The 16,442-nt window shown below is 39.9% G+C and overlaps 1 protein-coding gene across 2 annotated transcripts; it reads left to right on the top strand.

Moving 5' to 3' along the window:
- The first annotated feature begins 105 nt into the window (after window positions 1-105).
- Window positions 106-8,855, top strand: LOC125235533. 2 transcript variants are annotated; one of them, XM_048142120.1, is made up of 4 exons: window positions 106-216; window positions 1,595-1,816; window positions 7,890-8,048; window positions 8,079-8,855. In XM_048142120.1, exons 1-4 carry the CDS (start codon window positions 205-207, stop codon window positions 8,157-8,159), a joined length of 474 nt encoding a protein of 157 aa, XP_047998077.1. In that variant the 5' UTR covers window positions 106-204; the 3' UTR covers window positions 8,160-8,855. The 2 variants fall into 2 exon arrangements, with proteins under 2 accessions (XP_047998077.1, XP_047998076.1); XM_048142119.1 differs by having other exon boundaries at window positions 7,890-8,855.
- The last annotated feature ends 7,587 nt before the right edge of the window (window positions 8,856-16,442 follow it).

Here is a 16,442-nt window from a genome sequence, read left to right as displayed (position 1 = left end):
GATAGACAGCCACCAATCTGCAGTGAATCAGCATAAATGTAAAGTATTTCTTTTATTGTGATCCAAGATCCTGTTTCGTTGTTTGTTTCGGTGTTTTCGATGCGGAGACTCGCATTTTTATATAAAACGGTCTTGCACAAGGTTGTCTCTAGTGGATAGTGAATTTCGGAAGAATAAAGACGCCTGGACGAAAGAGAGTGCAATATGAAGGCTGTGGTAAGTTAGTTGCTCATTTATTATTTTTAGGCATTTTAGGTTAAGTATACTAGATTTTATAAAATACTAGCGACCCGCCCCGGCTTCGCACGAGTACTATACCTACATGTAAACCTTCCTCTAGAATCACTCTATCTATTAAAAAAAACCGCATTAAAATCCGTTGCATAGTTTTAAAGATTTAAGCATACATAGGGACATAGGGACAGAGAAAGCGACTTTGTTTTATACTATGTAGTGAGTAGTGATGATAGTGATGAAGTGATGATTTTCAGTACAGATGGTGTTTTTTTACGCACTGGTGCGAGAAGTGGTTCATCATATGTCAGGTCGAAACTTCGGATGGCCATCTGTGCTTACCTACTGAAAATGTCGTAACTCGTGTCGATTTAAAACACTCCCCTCGGTCGTGTTTTAATTTATCGACACTCGCTTCGAACTTCCTTTTTTTCACACTTGTATCGTAATATACTATTTTAATATAATGTGTCCAGTACATCAGCAAGAAAAACTTAGGATGTAATGTATAAGAGACGTTAAAACGACCAACATTTGCTCAGCGACTTTTAAAAATAACTTTTAAGTAGGTATTTTGATTTTTTTACTTACTCTAGAAACTCTTTTGACTTAATCTAGAAATATTTGGTAATATTCAATTTATAACAAAAATAGGAACTTAATAATATAGTTAATAACGGTTAAAGTTGCAAAACATATATTATGTTTAGGTTTTCATACTTTTTTCACAGGCGCTTGTATGTAACAAACTCTACTTTGTTTAATGTTCAGTAGCTTTATACCTCACTTTTTATTTTATTTTATTTTCATTAAGCTTATTACAAAAAGATATACGTTTGGAGTCAACATTTCTCGTTTTTTGTTCAGCAAGCCTTTTTTTAAGTAAACTTACATAAGCATTTTCTTGCACTAAGTAACCTTTAAGTAAAATGTCATACCTACTTATGACTAAGATGTTAGTGATTTATTTGAATGGCTATTCTCCGATCCAATGGTATTTTACATATGATCAAATATGTTGTTCCTTTGTTTGAATATTTTTACTTTATTGAAAATAAAAACTGTAATAATTATAAAATGTTTTATATTATAAATATTCTTGTTTGTCTCCACGCGTTATTCTATGCTAGTGGAGATGGAGACATCGACACTGATTGTACAACTTTGTAAAGCTGACCAGGTCAGAAGTACCTATATGATTATGCGCCAAGTTGCGGAATTTCAAGATAAATACTTTTTAATAGTATATTGAATTTTCACCACATACATGATATTTACAGCGCCCTCTTGACAATGCCAAGGAATAGCTTGACAGGCTTTACTTATATGCATTACCTAACACTTTTTATTGCTCTTCCAGATCCTAGTCCTGACCTACGCCACGCTGGCCACCTCATCAGCGGTCCGGGACAAGCGGAGCTGGTCACACACCGCAGGCCTACCCCGTCTCCGTGCACACAGTGGTCAGGCCATCACACACGGTACTGCACGTGCACGCCCCACTCCACGCGATCAATCTAGTGTGCCTGCACGCGTTGTGTATGCTGCTGGCTTTAGACGCTGGTTTCTAGCTGCTGTCCTGGTGATTACTCACAAGGCTTCCAGCTTATATAGACATAGGGGTACCCAGTCCCGCACACAGTGGTCAGGCCATCCAAATTTATTTGTGTGATGAGCACAGATATTTGTTCCTGAGTCATGGATGTTTTCTATGTATTTAAGTATTTATATATTATATATATCGTTGTCTGAGTACCCACAACACAAGCCTTCTTGAGCTTACCGTGGGCCTCAGTCAATCTGTGTAAAAATGTCCTATAATATTTATTGACCGCAGCGAAGCAAGGGCTACGTTTTAACTCAAGCAATTTGCTTTTGTATGTCCGGATGTCTCGCTCTACAGCTCGTATTTCCCAACCGATACGCGTGAAATTTTGTGACCAGATTCTATGACTCAATAAAATTTTTTTGTCGTCCCAGATTTTGGAAATTATTAAAAATGACAAAGTCATGGGGCCTCACGCCTTAACTTTTAGCCGTATCGATATCTTAAAAGTCTTGTCTTTTAGATGCATGTATATAGAGTGCTTGGCAAAAAAATCTGACGTTTTAGAACACAGGTTTAGACGGTAGATGTAAAAATATGTAATTTTGCATGAGTATAAGCATTTTAATTTCGCCAAGCTACGTATGTGTTAGGGTGGCTCAGTGGTAAGTCACGGTGCTTTTTTTTTCAAATTTCTAATCACCAAGTTCTGCGTTCGAATCCTCCAGGTGCCATATTTTTTGTACTTTTTTTGCATTTGAATTTTATATTAATAATTATATTTTAACCAACTAAGCGATATATACATTTTATACACATACAATCATTTTTTTTTCAGTAGAAAGTAAAATCCTGTTTGCTTTTAGATCGAAATTTGCATTTTAATGTCCGTATATTTTCCTCTATTCAACCGATTCTCGTAAAATTTAATTATGTAACGAGAATATTTATATTATTTTTTTATGATCCAGTGTTTAATAATTTTGAAGTACACAAAAAAACTTATTCTTTATAAATAAATGTAGCGCCGAAGGTGGCAAGAATAAGTACTAACCAATTTGATATAGAAAAGATGAGCTGAAATAATTACGATGCCTCTCCTACAACGTCACGCCACAATATTCTCACAGATGGCGTTAAACAGAAGATAAAAACTTACCTCGGAAAAATCAACAAAATTGTGTTTGACTAAAGAAAACGGACGCAAACATTAAAAAATTGTGCGTGGAGTTCCTCCGCGCGGCATAAGTGAAACTTCGTAACATAATTATGATAGCTGATGGCAACAAGAAGAAAAATAATAAAAATAAAAATACAAAAAGTTTTGCATTTGCCGGGAATCGAACCTAGAAATATTACTAGCGTGAGGGCAAAAACGTACCATGAATGACACTACACCACCGTGGTTTATACTAAGCGGTGCGAATTTAAGTGTTATGCGCTGCCAACTTTCAAGTAGATTAAATTAGTGAGTTGGCGATGCATCGTAGTATTTAAAATATTTGGGTTAGGGTTTTCTTGTTATCCTTTAAAGCGAAAATAGGAAACCCACTTCGCGGGCTAGCGTCGACACGCTTATAAATCCTAAATTGATAAGAAAAACAAAATGGCCGACGAGGGGCGAAGAACCCACAAGGGGGGCTCGGTGAGCGAAGCCCCCCGCCAAAAAGAAATACCAACGTGGTACGTATTGAAAATAAGTTAGGTTAGGGTTTTTTTACAACGCTTAAGAGCAAAGATAAGGGGGGGGGCTCGGGGGGCGCAGCCCCCCGCAAAAACGAAAGATCAACTAAGTATCCAAACTAAGTGAGGTTAAATTTTACAGCCCCCCGCAAAATAAAAATACCGCTTGAGTATCCAAACTAAGTAGAGAGGGGCGAAGAATCCCCAAGGGGGGCTCGGGGGGCGAAGCCCCCCGCATAAAAGAAATACCAACGTAGTACGTATTGAAAATAAGTTAGGTTAGGGTTTTTTACAACTGTTAAGAGCAAAGATAAGGGGGGGGGCTCGGGGGCGCAGCCCCCGCATAAAAGAAAGAACAACTAAGTATCCAAACTTGCAAAATAGAAATACCGATTAAGTATCCAAACTAAGTAAGGTTAGGGTTTTCTTGTGACCCGAAAAAGCGAAAATAGGCAGCCCACTTCGCGGGCTAGCGTCGACACGCTTACAAATCCAAAATTGATAAGAAAATAGAAATACCGATTAAGTATCCAAACTAAGTAAGGTTAGGGTTTTCTTGTGACCCTAAAAAGCGAAAATAGGCAGCCCACTTCGCGGGCTAGCGTCGACACGCTTACAAATCCAAAATTGATAAGAAAAACAAAATAGACGGCGAGGGGCGAAGAACCTACAAGGAGGGCTCGGGGGGCGAAGCCCCCCGCTAAAAAGAAATACCAACGTAGTACGTAATGAATATAAGTTAGGTTAGGGTTTTTTTTACAACGCTTAAGAGCAAAGATAAGGGGGGGGGGGCTCGAAGGGCGCAGCCCCCCGCAAAAAGAAAGATCAACTAAGTATCCAAACTAAGTAAGGTTAAAGTTTTCTTGCGACCCTTAAGAGGGAAAATCAGGGGGGGCTCGGGGGCACGGCCCCCGCAAAATAAAAATACCGATTAAGTATCCAAACTAAGTAAAGATGGGCGAAGAACCCCCAAGGGGGGCTCGGGGGCGAAGCCCCCGCCAAAAAGAAATACCAACGTGGTACGTATTGAAAATAAGTTAGGTTAGGGTTTTTTACAACGCTTAAGAGCAAAGATAAGGGGCGGGGGCTCGGGGGCGCAGCCCCCGCATAAAAGAAAGAACAACTAAGTATCCGAACTTAGTAAGGTTAGGGTTTTTTTACAACGCTTAAGAGCAAAGATAAGGACAACTAAGGGGGGGGGGGGGGCGCAGGGAAAGATCAACTAAGCTAAGTGAGATTAAAAAGCAAAATAAAAATAAGGACAAACTAAGTAGAGGGGTGAAGAATCAAAACTTAGTACGTATTGAAAATAAGTTAGGTTTTTTTTGACAACGCTTAAGAGCAACGATTAAGAGCAAAGTTAGGGTTTTTTTTGACAACGCTTAAGAGCAAAGATAAGGGGGGGGGGCTCGGGGGCGCAGCCCCCGCAAAAACGAAAGATCAACTAAGTATCCAAACTAAGTGAGGTTAAATTTTACAGCCCCCGCAAAATAAAAATACCGATTGAGTATCCAAACTAAGTAGAGAGGGGCGAAGCAAGGGGGCTTGGGGGGCGAAGCCCCCGCATAAAAGAAATACCAACGTAGTACGTATTGAAAATAAGTTAGGTTAGGGTTTTTTACAACTGTTAAGAGCAAAGATAAGGGGCGGGGGCTCGGGGGGCGCAGCCCCCCGCATAAAAGAAAGAACAACTAAGTATCCAAACTTAGTAAGTTTAGGGTTTTTTTTGACAACGCTTAAGAGCAAAGATAAGGGGGGGGGCTCGGGGGGCGCAGCCCCCCGCAAAGAAGAAAGAACAACTAAGTATCCAAACTTAGTAAGGTTAAAGTTTTCTTGCGACCCTTAAGAGGAAAAATAAGGGGAGGCTCGGGGGGCACAGCCCCCCGCAAAATAGAAATACCGATTGAGTATCCAAACTAAGTAGAGAGGGGTGAAGAAACCCCAAGGGGGGCTCGGGGGGCGAAGCCCCCCGCATAAAAGAAATACCAACGTAGTACGTATTGAAAATAAGTTAGGTTAGGGTTTTTTTACAACGCTTAAGAGCAAAGATAAGGGGGGCTCGGGGGGCGCAGCCCCCCGCAGAAAAGAAAGGACAACTAAGTATCAAAACTTAGTAAGGTTAGGGTTTTTTTTGACAACGCTTAAGAGCAAAGATAAGGGGGGGGCTCGGGGGGCGCAGCCCCCCGCAAAAAAGAAAGAACAACTAAGTATCCAAACTTAGTAAGGTTAAAGTTTTCTTGCGACCCTTAAGAGGGAAAATAAGGGGAGGCTCGGGGGGCACAGCCCCCGCAAAATAGAAATACCGATTAAGTATTCAAACTAAGTAGGTAAGGTTAGGGTTTTCTTGTGACCCTAAAAAGCGAAAATAGGCAGCCCACTTCGCGGGCTAGCGTCGACACGCTTACAAATCCAAAATTGATAAGAAAAACAAAATAGACGGCGAGGGGCGAAGAACCTACAAGGGGGGCTCGGGGGGCGAAGCCCCCGCTAAAAAGAAATACCAACGTAGTACGTATTGAATATAAGTTAGGTTAGGGTTTTTTTTACAACGCTTAAGAGCAAAGATAAGGGGGGGGGGGGGCTCGAAGGGCGCAGCCCCCCGCAAAAAAGAAAGATCAACTAAGTATCCAAACTAAGTAAGGTTAAAGTTTTCTTGCGACCCTTAAGAGGGAAAAAAAGGGGGGGCTCGGGGGGCACAGCCCCCTGCAAAATAGAAATACCGATTAAGTATCCAAACTAGGTAGAGAGGGGCGAAGAATCCCCAAGGCCAAAAAGAAACACCAACGTAGTACGTATTGAAAATAAGTTAGGTTAGGGTTTTCTTGCGAAGTTTAAGATCGAAAATAATCGGGGGCTCGGGGGCGCAGCCCCCCGCAAAATAGAAATACCGATTAAGGATTTAAACTATGTAAGGTTAGGGTTTTCTTGTGACCCTGAAAAGCGAAAATAGGCAGCCAAGGGGGGTTCAGGGGGCGAAGCGCCCCTGCATAAAAAAAGATTAAGGTAGTATTTAAAATAAGTTGGGTTAGGGTTTTGTTGTAACCCTTAAGAGCAAAACAAGGGGTTTCGGGGGCGAAGCCCCCGCATAAAAGAAAGATCAAGGTAGTATTTAAAATAAGCTAGGTTAGGGTTTTCCTGTGAGCGTTAAGAGCAACACGGGTTCGGGGGGCGAAGCCCCCCGTATAAAAGAAAGATCAACGTAGTATTTAAAATAAGTTGGGTTAGGGTTTTCTTGTGACCCTTAAGAGCAAATACAGGGGGGCTCAGGGGGTGAAGCCCCCGCAAGAAATAAAGTTCTACGTAGTATTTAAAACAAGTCGGGTTTGGGTTTTTTGTTACCCTCAAGAGTAAAAAGTAATATAATAAAAAAAATTGTTGCCCTTAAGAGCAATAGACAGTCCACTTCGCGGACTAGCGTTGATACGCTCACAAAACAAAATGTGGGACGGAAGGCGAAGCATCCACGAGGGGGGGCAGCAATGCTAGCATGATAGCTCCGCAGTTTTTGAATAATTTCGTTAAATGTAGTAATTGCCATAAATGGGTTTGTGTTAAGTACCTATATAGCGTACGAGTATTATGTCGCTTGAAACTGTCACTGTCGTGATTGGACTGTGACAATCAATTAATATTTTTCAGCTTTGCGTTCTCTAAGCATGTCGCGAAGGTCTACAGCTCACAGAGCCACTAGTTTTTATTATTTATTTATTTAATATTATTATTAAAATGGTAGTCCACGTGTTCAATCCCGTATGCCTGAAAGCGCTGTGCATGGAGCCAGCGGCTCTAGACTTTGGTTTCTAGCTGGAACTGATGTCCCAGTGATTACTCAAGATGCTTTCAGCATATACAGACAAGCAGACAGATGGAACTTTTTTCAGAAAGCAACTCGAGAATCTTTTCAGGGGCCAATAATTTACTAGGTTGCTGGACGAAATCAGCCTGTCAAGACTGTCAAGTAGTAATCAAATAACAGTTGGGAAATATTGCCAGGCTGCTATCGTCCACCAAAGTGGTATTCTGTGGGCCCTTTTAGGATGACAGAAGCAGTTTGTTGGGTTGGGTTGCGATGAGATGAGAGTAACGACTAGCTGAGACTCTACATTGTTATACTTTACCCGTACCTAGACAGCTTTAAGACCAACAACTTTGTGTGCAACCAGGTGACATTCACATCAGATATTTTGGGGCCGTTACTTAAAAGTAGAATTAAATAACTCTTCACAGCCGTCACACTGTCAGACAACCTCACAACAAAACATACATTATAACAAGGTCTACCAGGATACTTTGCGTCTAGTGGGGTAACTGCTTATTTTGAAGAAGAACATTTTAGAACAATTGCAACCCTCCATGTTCGAAGTATGGTCACCAAACTTTTAGTGTACGGGCGGCTATCATAGTTATACGATTTTTTTCTTTCCAGCTCCCCGTCTACGAGTACCCAGAATCCACAGAGATCCACACCCACGCCAATACCGTGTACTCAGTCTCCGTGCCCGTCACACACACAGTCCACCTGGAGCAGCCTGCATATTCGCGGCAGGTCTACTACCACAACCCACCATCGTACAACTACAACACTGTGTACTCGCCACAGGTGTACTCGCCACAGGTGTACTCGCCACAGGTGTACACGTCAGGGTATAATGTGTCTCCGTGGCCTTATCAGCGTTATGCTAATACTTGGTGTTAATATTTATCATCAGGGATCGTAACTTTTCCAGCTAATTTGGTGCAGCATTGTCGCGTTAAAGGAATTTTGTATACCTATGTCCGAAGCCAGCTGGAATAGTTAATTAGGACTATTAACAATAAAATGAGCCTCAATTGATAATAAACACATGTATGAATTCCTTTATTTCTACCATGCTGCACCGAAATGGCTGTAAAAGTTACGATCATTGTTTATCATCTATGGGTTATTAAGGGTATATAATGGCGTGATAAATTACGTTATTCGTCAATAAAATTAGTCACTATCATAAAAACACACGTAGTCTTATCACGTCATGCGGACGCAGGTATAAATAGAAGACCGCACACTCCACAGATTTAGGGTTCGCGCCCACGGGCAACAAAGTTGCTCGACGACTTACGTATTTGTATGAAAAGTTGCGTCGCTTCGTGTGCGTACTTTCATACTAGCCCATAGACCGATGATGTGAGCGACAAAAAAGTCGCCGCCAAAAGTTACCCGTGTGTGCACTCTCTTAAGAAGGAGGAGATCGGATATGTTTGTGAATTCGACTGCAAAAATTAGCGACAAAATGACATTCAAATGGAACGGAATATTACTGGAATAATTTTGTAGACAAAACGAGTTGCAACGTTATTACTTTGCCAATGGCGTTTCGTAAAATTATTTATTACTAAATAAAAAAACTAGTTTCATAACTTTCACACGGTTTCATGGTGTTTGTTACCATTCAACACCATTGTTTGTATTAAATTAATTAGGTGATAATTATTTAAATCTGACTCACGATCAGGCAATTTTCTGGGACGTATTTTCTTATCTAAACGACACCTTTGTCACTTAACAATAGATATACAGATATAATTTCGTAATACGTAAAACGTCATTGTGTTTTGTCTGCATTATTTATAATAATAATAATAACTAAACTACCGGTTGAAAACGGTGACTTGCCTATTATTTTCAGTGCCAATTTTCTGAATTCGAACGCGTGAGACTCAAAAATCGGCCCGCAGTTATCGCGATTTGAACAGGGTGCGTAGCCAAATCCGTAAACGCACACGATAATATCTGTTTCGTAGCTGTATCTCTATCGCTCTTACTTATTGGCGCCGCAGAGCCAGACTGCATTTCTGTCGGCGTCTGGCGTCGACAATTCCATCCTAAGATTAACTATCGTCATGTTTTTGTTAGTGATTTGATGTCACTAGTGCAATGTTTTTTCGTGAGCGTTTGTGCCATTTGGCCACGTACCCAGTGCTTGGCTTGGCATGAATTTTGTAGATATGTATACTTATAGTGTGTTAGCATTTAAAGTTGTGAACTTTAGTTTTAAAATGTAATTGTAGTGCGTATGTGTTAAGTGACCTGAATATTTGTACAATAAAAGCTTTCCAAATATGTTTGTGTTTCATTCCTACTAAAACAGGTTATAAGTTCAAGTTCTGATTCTCTATGAGTCATCGTTGTTTTTCTAGACCGTCCGAGATCGACCGTGAATTATAATATTTATTTATATATTATTTATATGAGCCTAGAGTGTCCCACTGCTGGGCAAAGGCCTCCCTCTTCCCTTTCCACGTATCCCGGTCCTGACCCGTTTCCCACCAGTTCTCATCAAAAGCGTCAAGGTCATCTCGCCAACGCCATCGAGGCTTGCCGCGACCCCGGATTCGATTTGGTGGGACCCAATTGGTTGTCGCTTTAGCCCACAGGTCATCCGGCATACGACAAACGTGCCCTGCCCAGTCCCACTTAAGCTCGAATGAGAATTATAATATACAATATCATTAACAAGATTAGAAGAAAGAAATCTACTTACCAATTCAGATCCACAGGTCTTATTTGTTTTATCAAATGCGAAATTTAGTCAAAAGCTATGCGATATTACCTACTTACTTGGATTGAATTTAATTTAGGCCAATATTGTTAGATAATTTGACATTGACATAAATATGTAAATCATAAAATAATACTTGAAACAATCTTCTTTCGACAACCAGTAGGCTAGCATAAAAACTTTTTGTTAAGTGTTGTACCAAATAAATATGCATAAAGTGATTTCACTGTACTAAACCCTATCAGGGGGCCGATTTTTTAATCTCGGCCATTCGATTTCGTGAAATTCGTTCAATAATATCTCCACTACTAGCGATTTAACAAACAGAATCGAAAACGAGTGGACATTGCCACTAGTTTTAAAATTACTAGCCGTCCTTTTTCAAAAATAGCATTACGGCGTTTTCCACAGACTTTCGAACGGCGAATTTGTACGTTCGAAATTCAGAAATGGATCCCCAGCTCATAATCTTCAATCAATTCAATTCAAGGTAATCAGGCCTAAAGTGTAATAAAAAACGCATTTTGACAGCAATTTACCGAAGCGTATCATTCGCTAGGAGGGCGCTCTAGACCAAGACCCTAGCGTGAATGATATAGGTATTCGATATAAATTAGTAGAAATTACATGATAGCGCCATTTTCTTCGTAAATCTTACATTTTTGACATAAAACGCTTTTAAATACGGTAATAATTATGTACGAAAAAAGTGATAGAATGTATTTAATTTCTACAAATTATGCATATTAAAGCAGCAAAGTTGGCTAAATAAGCACTTCCTCGTTCACGCCATTATTGGCATAACTGTCGTCGCTCTCTAAAAGATGATTAACAAAACTACAATTTTTATAATTACTTACCAAAACTATTGGAAATGGGCTTCTCGTGGGACATGAATCCACAATCGCTGTAATCTTCACTACTAACACGAATGCTCTAAAACTAAATACTTAGTCGCAGTATTCATTGACGTTACAAATTCAATGCTTGGGGCCGGGTCTACGAATTAAACGTGGGAAGCGCCGCGGGCTGCATAATGCTCATATCAAGATATTGATTGCAACTGACAGATTTATGGAACTACATATTTAATTTTCAGAACAAATTAATGTTTTAACTGCTTAGTAAAATATAATTATTACTGATTTTGATATTTTAGTCTTATATAATTTGGTATTTTTTATGTGCATAAAATATCTTACTTTTCACAATCGTTTAACTATGGTTTTTATTAATATAAGTAGATAATTTTTCACATTTATCTACGAATGAGGAAAAACAAAAAAATGGTTACGCGGGAGGTATTTCATAATTTTATAGAATTAAAAATTGAAATAGATATCATACACGAAAGAAAAAACGGCAAGGCCCACTGGTGGCCGAGCCGGGAATCGAACCCAAGTCTTCAGCTTACGCGGCTAACGTCTTTACCACTAGACCACTGTGCTCAAGAAGGCTTGTGTTGTGGGTACTCAGACAACGATATATAATATATAAATACTTATATACATAGAAAACATTAATGACTCAGGAACAAGTATCTGTGCTCATCACACAAATAAATTCCCTTACCGGGATTCGAACCCGGGACCGCGACTTATCAGGCAAGGTCACTACCGACTACTCCAGACCGGTCGTCTACACACTCATCGTATTTAATATGCCTAGTAATTATTTAGTAATGTGTGTAATGAATACTTAACTAATATATTGGCAATTCCAATATGTAATTACCACTAATATAAAAGAATTAAAAGAAAGAATTAAGAATTTCACCACCCCCTTTCTTCCCGTGGGTGTCGTAGAAGTCGACTGTAGGATTTGGGTTAAATTGTGGTGTAGGCGAGAGGCTGGCAACCTGTCACTGCAATGTCACAGTTTCGTTTTCTTTCAACCCCTTATTTGCCAAGAGTGGCACTGAAACTTTAGTGGTTTCATGTGCTCTGTGAAACAGATATCATACACTAAAGGAAAAGCGACTAAGTCCACCGGTGGCCACGTCGGGAATCGAACCCGGTTCTCAGCTAAAGTCTTTACTACTAGACCGCCGTGATGAAAATTATCTAGCGCATCTTGTCTCTGAAAGGCTAGGCGCCTTTCATTTCCAACTTGTCATATTAGACATTGAAAACCACTTGTAAATTGTAACTTGTAGTTTCGAGAAAGTGGCCCCAGCTCTAAGGGCGGCGGAATGTTATCTCCAAGCTTTGCCTCGAGGTAGAGAACGCCTTAAGCATTAAGTCCGCCTTTTGTATTGTAAGATTTTTCTTTTGTGCAATAAAGATGAAATAAATATTTTATTTTAGTGATCTAACGTGAACAGTTTCACTAAATAATGGTATTAATGGTAATTAATGTCCGTCCGTTTTCATATTATCAAATGTCGGAAGGATTTCAATGTAAAAAACCGGCCAAGTGCGAGTCGGACTCGCCCACCGAGGGTTCCGTACAAACTTTCTTTCAAACTTAGTAAAAATAATCTCATATTTTCATATAACTCTAATGACTTGACTAGAAGACAAAAGTATAGGCACTAATGAGTATTATAGTGTATAGGTCAAGTGTATAGGTCAATCATCTCCCGGTCAATTTGCTAACTAATTTGCGCGACCTGGTTTTTAACACGCTTTTATTAGGTCGTCGTGTATGTAACTATGTATGTAATGGAATCTAAGGAAGCTAATTTAACCATCTTCCAGGAGTCGTACTACATGATGGAACATCGTATCATAGCTGTTTTTGGGCTTCTTAGGAAAGTCTTGTAATGAACTTTGACTACAATTAGGTTTCAAGGTCTGATGATGGAGCCGGAAGATATGAGCTGGAACTACATGATGGAACATCGTATCATAGCTGTTTTTGGGCTTCATAGAAAAGTCTTGTAATGAACTTTGACTACGATTAGGTTTCAAGGTCTGATGATGGAGCCGGAAGATATGAACTGGAACTACATGATGGAACATCGTATCATAGCTGTTTTTGGGCTTCTTAGAAAAGTCTTGTAATGAACTATGACTACGATTAGGTTTCAAGGTCTGATGATGGAGCCGGAAGATATGAACTGGAACTACATGATGGAACTTCGTATTATAGCTGTTTTCTGGTTTCTTAGAAAAGTCTTATAATGAACTTTGACCACGACTAGGTTTCAAGGTCTGATAATGAAGCCCGAAGATTGGCACTGGCATTCCATGATGGCATATCGTATCATAGTTGTGTTTGCGCTTGTGAGAAAGGCCACGTAATGAACTTTGAACGTTACGTTTTCAACGTTATAACAAACATATTATTGACCGAAGCGAAGCGAGACCTAAGTTAGGTTAGGGTTTTCTTGCGACCATTATGAGCGGAAAAAGGAAAGACCGAATAAGTATTTAAACTAAGCCAGGTAAGGGTCTTTTTTGTGACCCTTAAATATGTAGCCCAGGTCGCGGGCTAGCGTCCACATGCTTACAAAAAAAAATTGATAACAAAAGCAAAATTGGGGGCGGGGGCGAAGCCCCCCGGAAAAAAGAAAGATCAACGTAGTGTGTAAAATAAGTTGGGCTAGGGTTTTTTTGTGACCCTTAAGAGCAAAAGTAAGAGGGGCTCGGGGCCCCCCGCATAAAAGAATGATTAATGTAATATTTAAAATAAGTTGGGTAAGGTTTTCTTATGACCCTTAAGAGCAAATAAAGGGGGGCTCGGGGGGCGAAGCCCCCCGCAAAAAAAAGGATCAACAAAGTATGTAAAATAAGTTGGGTTAGGGTTTTCTTGTGACCCTTAAGAGCAAAACTAAAGGGGGTTCGGGGAGGCGAAGACCCCCGCATCAAAGAAAGATCAACGTAGTATTTAAAATAAGTTGGGTTAGGGTTTTCTTGTGACCATTAAAAGCAAAGAAAGGGGGGCTCGGGGGGCGAAGCCCCCCGCATAAAAAAATGATCAATGTACTATTTAAAATAAGTTGGGTTAGGGTTTTCTTGTGACCCTTAAGAGGAAAGAAAGGGGGCCTCGAGGGGCGAAGCCCCCGGCATAAAAGGAAGATCAATGTAATTTTTAAAATAAGTTGGGCTAGGGTTTTCTTGTGACCCTTAAGAGCAAAAGTAAGGGGGGCTCGGGGGGCGAAGCCCCCCGCATAAAAGAAAGATCAACGTAATATTTAAAATAAGTTAGGTTAGGGTTTGCTTGTGACCCTTATGAGCAAATAAAGGGGGACTCGGGGGGCCGCAAAAAAAGGATCAACGTAGTATGTAAAATAAGTTGGGTTAGGGTTTTCTTGTGACCCTGAAGAACAAAACTAAGGGGGGTTCGGGGGGCAAAGCACCCCGCAAAAAAAAATCAACGTAGTATTCAAAATAAGTTGGTTTAGGGTTTTCTTGTGACCCTCAAGAGTAAATAAACAAAAGGGGGGCTCGGGGGGCGAAGCCCCCCGCATAAAAGAAGATCAACGTAATATTTAAAATAAATTGGGTTAGGGTTTTCTTGTGACCCTTAAGTGCAAAAGTAAGGGGGGCTCGGGGGGCGAAGCCCCCGCATAAAAGAAAGATCAACGTAATATTTAAAATAAGTTGGGTTAGGGTTTTCTTGTGACCCTTAAGAGCAAAAGAAAGGGGGGCTCGGGGGGCGAAGCCCCCCGCATAAAAGAAAGATCAACGTAATATTTATAATAAGTTGGGTTAGGGCTTGTGACCCTTAAGAGCAAAAGTAAGGAGGGCTCGGGAGGCAAAGCCCGCCGCATAAAAAAAAGATCAACGTAATATTTAAAATAAATTTGGTTAGGGTTTTCTTGTGACCCTTAAGTGCAAAAGTAAGGGGGGCTCGGGGGGCGAAGCCCCCCGCATAAAAAAAAGATCAACGTAATATTTAAAATAAATTAGGTTAGGGTTTTCTTGTGACCCTTAAGTGCAAAAGTAAGGGGGGCTCGGGGGGCGAAGCCCCCCGCATAAAAGAAAGATCAACGTAGCGTAGTATTAGGGCTTGTGACCCTTAAGAGCAAAAGTAAGGAGGGCTCGGGAGGCAAAGCCCGCCGCATAAAAAAAAGATCAACGTAATATTTAAAATAAATTTGGTTAGGGTTTTCTTGTGACCCTTAAGAGCAAAAGTAAGGGGGGCTCGGGGGGCAAAGCCCCCCGCATAAAAGAAAGATCAATGTAATATTTAAAATAAGTTGGGTTAGGGCTTTCTTGTGACCCTTAAGAGCAAAAGTAAGGGGGGCAAAAGTAAGGGCTTTATCAACGAAAAATTTCACGCCACGCCACTGCTAAGCACGTCGCGAAGGTCTACAGATCCCAGAGCCACTATCAGTTTTTTAGTTGCTTAGCAAACTGTCGCGTCCACGTTCCATAACCAGGTTCAACCCCACGCAAATATACTAGAGAGCGACTGAGAAAATTCAACCTTTTGTCTCTTTCCTACTCTGTAAGATGAAATCCTTAAGCTCTGTATTGCATTAATCTTCAAATTAGCGCAGCACTATGAAAAATTTTTTAAATGAATGACTTTATTGTGATAAACTTGGTACCTATACATCAGGTGGTATTAATTCTTATTAAGCAATAGCAATACGTGTTAAGCCACAAATGGCTTGCGAAATTCGCCTACTTGAAATAATATTTTTGTTTAAATTTTAAATATATTTCATTATTAACGACTAAAAAGTATAAAATAAATTTATAGTTTAAAAAACTAGAAAAACACGCTTTTATAAATGCACGTAAAAGCCAAAAATAAATTATGGATCGTTCAAGTTGTCTCTATTGCTGGGATGAAGAGTAAACTATGTGCTTTTAATTATAATATTTGATTGTAAAAGCGTGGGGCGCTGTAACAGGAAAAACTTTTTGTATAACTTGCTGAGAAATCAAGTTAAGCTATATTACGAGAAGCAGTTTACACAGATTGGCGCGCTAACTGGACTTGCAGCACGACTGCAGCGCCCCACGCTTTTACAATCAAATATTATAATTAAAAGCACATAGTTTACTCTTCATCCCAGCAATAGAGACAACTTGAACGATCCATAATTTATTCAGGGATAATTCTTTATAATGTTAACCGATTTAAACAGTTTTTACTTTATTGGACAGAAGATGGTTTATGTAATATCTCGTATTAATTTTAAGTACGATATACATCCGCAAGGGTGGGTAAATTGAAAGTAAAAATCTGAAAAGTTTTTTGTGAATTAAAAAAAAAATATTCAAAATACAAACACGATTATATTTTTTCTGTAATATATAGCATAAAACCAATGTTCAATATTCCAAATTTCAAAAATATCAAAGAATGGCGGCGTAAGTATATGGGATATCGTTCCGACAGCCGATATCGGATCGGATAATGAAACTGAAAACGCACTAAGGCCGTTCAATCACTATCAAAGTGACACCAAAGTATGTAACGGAAGGGTTGCCTTGGAAGTCCAGCGTCAAAGTATCCAAAAGGTACCTTGACACCAAGCT

Source organism: Leguminivora glycinivorella, chromosome 17 (genome assembly GCF_023078275.1).
Source record: "Leguminivora glycinivorella isolate SPB_JAAS2020 chromosome 17, LegGlyc_1.1, whole genome shotgun sequence".
NCBI lineage: Eukaryota > Metazoa > Arthropoda > Insecta > Lepidoptera > Tortricidae > Leguminivora > Leguminivora glycinivorella.
This window is presented reverse-complemented; position numbering and strand designations above follow the sequence as displayed.

Coding starts and splice junctions, on each gene's coding strand:
- LOC125235533 (XM_048142119.1), top strand. Junction 1,817..7,889: donor GGTTTCTAGCTGCTGTCCTG/GTGATTACTCAC, acceptor TTTTCTTTCCAG/CTCCCCGTCTACGAGTACCC.